Source organism: Protomyctophum parallelum, assembly GCF_964188405.1.
Source record: "Protomyctophum parallelum genome assembly, chromosome: 7".
NCBI classification, from domain to species: Eukaryota; Metazoa; Chordata; class Actinopteri; order Myctophiformes; family Myctophidae; genus Protomyctophum; species Protomyctophum parallelum.
The window spans coordinates 53265137-53270546 of NC_139705.1; the positions used below are offsets into that span (position 1 = coordinate 53265137).

The 5410-nt window shown below is 40.0% G+C and overlaps 1 protein-coding gene across 1 annotated transcript; it reads left to right on the forward strand.

Annotated features, from left to right (window-relative positions):
• The first annotated feature begins 1996 nt into the window (after positions 1-1996).
• On the forward strand, positions 1997-5410 carry LOC310861598 (myosin light chain 5-like). The gene is made up of 6 exons (XM_083769114.1): positions 1997-2099; positions 3087-3162; positions 4233-4337; positions 4911-4989; positions 5082-5130; positions 5223-5410. Exons 1-6 carry the CDS (start codon positions 2064-2066, stop codon positions 5322-5324), a joined length of 447 nt encoding a protein of 148 aa, XP_083625240.1. The 5' UTR covers positions 1997-2063; the 3' UTR covers positions 5325-5410.

Genomic DNA, 5410 nt, shown 5'->3' on the forward strand with positions numbered 1-5410 from the left:
AACAATAATTAACTTGGTATAATAGCACCCCCATGTTGCATTACGGAATAAATAGCTTGATACTGTAAAAGGTTTGGATCGTTAATAACAACAGTTGTTAGTCGAGCTGGCCTCTTGAGAAGCAGGATGTTTCTCTCAGACAACGTCTCCATATATGGAGACTATAGAACGGTCTGGGAGTCTCTGAAACGTCCCAGGGAGAAGATGGAGAGGTCTGGGAGTCTCTGAAACATCCCAGGGAGAAGATGGAGAGGTCTGTGAGTCTCAGAACCTGCTGCGTTCCACCTGTCATCACAGGACGTCCCAGGGAGCAGCCAGTATTTAAAAGGCCTCGTCACGGGGCATCAGACCCACTCCCTGGAACAGCAGAGCATCACACACAGAGAGAGAGAGAGAGACATCACACAGCACACAGAGAGAGAGAGAGATGGTACGTGAATCCGTGATAAACATATTTACATCGCTCCAAAGGATTCTACCCTTTTTGAGTTCAGCATAATTATGAAGATTGTACGTACTGTACCATACAGTGTTGTTTTTGGCAGTGTATAGTCTCTGTCATTTGCGTTTAGTCACATTTGGAATGTGTTAGTGTTAGTCTAGTTTTAGTCAACTAAATATAAGATTTTAGTCGACTAAATCTACGGTTGATTTAGTCGACTAAAATGTATTTTGGCGGGCCTTGTAAAATAGCCTATCTATAAGCTCACAACGCGTCGCATGCACTATGTGTTGTGAGCTTGTAGATCGGCTATTTTCAGCATGCCACCAAGTGTAAAATGACTTGCAGTATACCGGATCTCTTGTCCACTAGTACCTTCCTAACATTTTTGTCTAGGTTCGATTTATTGACAATTGTCAGTATATTTAGTCTTATTTTTGTCGTCATAGATGGTTTTCATTTAGTTCCCAATTAGTTTGTCAGTGAAAAAAGGTAGTCGACGAACATTTTTCGTCTTAGTTTTAGTCTTTAATAACATTATGAAGATTGTACTGTACCATAGTTGTTTGTCTGGAGTTTAACTCTTTAATAACATTATGAAGATTGTACTGTACCATAGTTGGTTGTCTGGAGTTTACCTCTTTAAAAACATTATGAAGATTGTACTGTACCATAGTTGGTTGTCTGGAGTTTACCTCTTTAAAAACATTATGAAGATTGTTCTGTACCATAGTTGGTTGTCTGGAGTTTACCTCTTTAATAACATTATGAAGATTGTTCTGTACCATAGTTGGTTGTCTGGAGTTTACCTCTTTAATAACATTATGAAGATTGTTCTGTACCATAGTTGGTTGTCTGGAGTTTACCTCTTTAAAAACATTATGAAGATTGTACTGTACCATAGTTGGTTGTCTGGAGTTTAACTCTTTAATAACATTATGAAGATTGTACTGTACCATAGTTGGTTGTCTGGAGTTTAACTCTTTAAAAACATTATGAAGATTGTACTGTACCATAGTTGGTTGTCTAGAGTTTACCTCTTTAAAAACATTATGAAGATTGTACTGTACCATAGTTGGTTGTCTAGAGTTTACCTCTTTAAAAACATTATGAAGATTGTACTGTACCATAGTTGTTTGTCTGGAGTTTAACTCTTTAAAAACATCATGAAGATTGTACTGTACCATAGTTGGTTGTCTGGAGTTTAACTCTTTAATAACATTATGAAGATTGTACTGTACCATAGTTGGTTGTCTGGAGTTTAACTCTTTAATAACATTATGAAGATTGTTCTGTACCATAGTTGGTTGTCTGGAGTTTTTACCTCTTTAATAACACTATGAAGATTGTACTGTACCATAGTTGGTTGTCTGGAGTTTAACTCTTTAATAACATTATGAAGATTGTACTGTACCATAGTTGGTTGTCTGGAGTTTACCTCTTTAATAACATGCTGTGTTGATGCATAACCTGTAGGCCTAATACATGTATAGTGTACTTGAATAACCAACGTGTTATGTATTCCCATAACATGCTGTATGTACGGTAGGCCAGCAGAAAGACCAAGAAGAAGGAAGGAGGGGCCAAGCGGGCCCAGAGAGCCTCGTCCAACGTCTTCTCCATGTTTGAACAACAACAGATCCAGGAGTTCAAAGAGGTCAGAGGTTAAAGTTTAAAGAGGTTAGAGGGTAAAGTTCAAAGAGGTCAGAGGTTCATCTGAAGTCCTATCCTGAAATCAGACTGTGTATTATTGTGCTTAAATATTGCATATTGTGTACACATTCTGTACCTGTTGTATTTGTGTATATTTAAACCTGTCATGTTTATTATTATTATTATTATTGTGACATTGGAAACTGGTTAATTGGTTTGGGCTTAGGTGGCATTGGTCACCACCCATCGTTAGAGCCAGTCAGTTGTAGCCCTTCCTGTATATAGGTGCACACCACATTAGTCCATCGTTAGAGCCAGTCAGTTGTTCTTCCTGTATATAGGTGCACATCACATTAGTCCTGAAGAAGATCCTAAGGGATGGAAACGTCGAGTCAAATAAACCAGTGGAGCTGAGTTTTTCATACCAGTGTTGTTCCTTCATTTGAAGGATACCAGAGAACTCGCCAGTTTACCAAGTCGCCACGGTGAAGATTCTTCATCGATGTCTTCATCGTTAATATGCTAACATGCTATCTTCATCAGTGCAGTGTAGTATGTCAAACCTCACAGTTAATTTCCAAAGTGATAAAATTATTTTGTGAAATTAAATGGTCGGCTAGATGATGATAAAAAGGTTGAGTATGTGAATACCAATGATAAGTAGGCCTATAACCATTTCAGGATATTGTTTACAAATGAATTACATTGTTTCTGTACTTTGGTGTTTAAACTTTTAGCATTCCTACTTTCTCTAGTGTTAACTCTAAACAACTATCCTCTCTCTCTCTCTCTCTCTCTCTATTCAATGTAATTTAAATGAAGGTGAAGTAAAACTAAAATGCACTAAATGGCGGTGAGTTGGTGAATTGGCGAGTTCTCCAGAGACCCATTTGATCGTCATAGTTCCACCACCACCTTGACTCAACTCTTTTTGTGTTTGTTGGTTTTACTCACATGCCTTTATTAACTTGTATCAATACTTCCTGATCAGGCGTTCACACTTATTGACCAGAACCGGGATGGCTTTATCGACAAAGAAGATCTCAAGGACACATACGCATCTTTGGGTTTGTATATTTGTTATAATATTAACTATATTAATTATAATATGAACCCACGTACCAAACAGGGCTTGACAAACCTTTTGGTCTTAGCATCATGTTATGCTTTAGCAGATCTACAAGCTCGTAGCGCGCCACCGAGTGGCGCGCTACGAGCTTGTAGGTCTGCTATTTTTTGAAAAATCGAAGAACGACTGACATTTTTAGAATCTGATCTCAGGTCAGAATGGGTTAATCAGACCAGTGTGTGTCCAGTGGAAACCTCGTATGAATCTGATCTCAGGTCAGAATGGGTTAAGAGTACAGTACCAAGTACAGTATTGCATCCCACGACCCCCGGAGGATGACACGACTGCATGTGTCCTTAACCCATTCTGACCTGAGATCAGATTATATAAATGTTCTTCTACATCCTGACAGTTTTCATTCTGACCTGAGATCAGATTATATAAATGTTCTTCTACATCCTGACAGTTTTCATTCTGACCTGAGATCAGATTATATAAATGTTCTTCTACATCCTGACAGTTTTCATTCTGACCTGAGATCAGATTATATAAATGTTCTTCTACATCCTGACAGTTTTCATTCTGACCTGAGATCAGATTATATAAATGTTCTTCTACATCCTGACAGTTTACCATTCTGACCTGAGATCAGATTATATAAATGTTCTTCTACATCCTGACAGTTTTCATTCTGACCTGAGATCAGATTCTATAAATGTTCTTCTACATCCTGACAGTTTTCTGAAAAAGCCATGTTTCTATGTCAGTCGTTCTTCGACTTTTCAAAAATGGCAGACCTACAAGCTCATAGCGCGCCACTCGGTGGCGCGCTATGAGCTTGTAGATCTGCTATTTTTCAATAGCTAAAGCATAACACAATGCTAACACCAAAAGGGGTTCCCGCCCAGAATGTATTAATGTCTCTATTTAGTGAGTCTAAGGATGCAGGCTATATTTGCATCACTGGTGGTATAGTATATACATAATGCATACACAAACAATTACATGTATCATAAATTCTGGATCATTGTCTGAACGCTAAATCTAAATGTAATTTTTCTCTCTCAGGCAAACTGAACGTGAAGGACAAGGAGTTTGAAGACATGCTGAAGGAAGCCACCGGACCCATCAACTTCACCATGTTCCTGACCCTCTTTGGAGAGAAGCTACACGGTCAGTCACCATCAATTACATCAGGGACGGAGAGGGCCTCTGTAGTTCCACACTCACTCCAGAGGGCCTCTGTAGTTCCACACTCACTCCAGAGGGCCACTATAGTTCCACCCTCACTCCAGAGGGCCTCTATAGTTCCACACTCACTCCAGAGGGCCACTATAGTTCCACACTCACTGCAGAGGGCCACTATAGTTCCACACTCACTCCAGAGGGCCACTATAGTTCCACACTCACTGCAGAGGGCCACTATAGTTCCACACTCACTCCAGAGGGCCTCTATAGTTCCACACTCACTCCAGAGGGCCACTATAGTTCCACACTCACTCCAGAGGGCCACTATAGTTCCACACTCGCTCCAGAGGGCCACTATAGTTCCACACTCACTCCAGAGGGCCACTATAGTTCCACACTCACTCCAGAGGGCCACTATAGTTCCACACTCACTCCAGAGGGCCACTATAGTTCCACACTCACTCCAGAGGGACACTATCATTTTTGGGGTCCTGTTTGAGAACCACTGACGTTGTCAGGTCTAAATATAATATTTCCGTCTTGTTTTACGGCATGCAGGCACAGATCCAGAAGAGACCATCTTAAATGCCTTCAAACTGTTCGACCCCGACGCAAAAGGCTACGTACACAAAAACCAGTACGTTCTGTGTGATTTGTACTTTGAATAAATACATTTACAAATACATTGATAAGAGAACAAGGACCTCTAACGCAAACCATTTTCTCCAGATTACAGAAACTACTAACGACACAAGCAGACAAATTCACAGCCGAGGAGGTATAAGTATAACCAATTTAATGTTCTCTATGGCACTGAAGTACATTCTCCTGTCATTGTAAAAACTACACGTTGTGTCCGATCTATTCCAGGTGAAACAGATGTTCCAGTCCTCCATCATCGACCCCACAGGAAACCTGGATTACAAATCACTGTGTTACATCATCACCCACGGAGAGGAGCAGGAAGAATGAGACCGTCACAGACAGCGTTATATAAACATATATATTATGTAAACACAGCTGCTGCAATCGCTTGAAATGGTGCCAATAAAATGCAG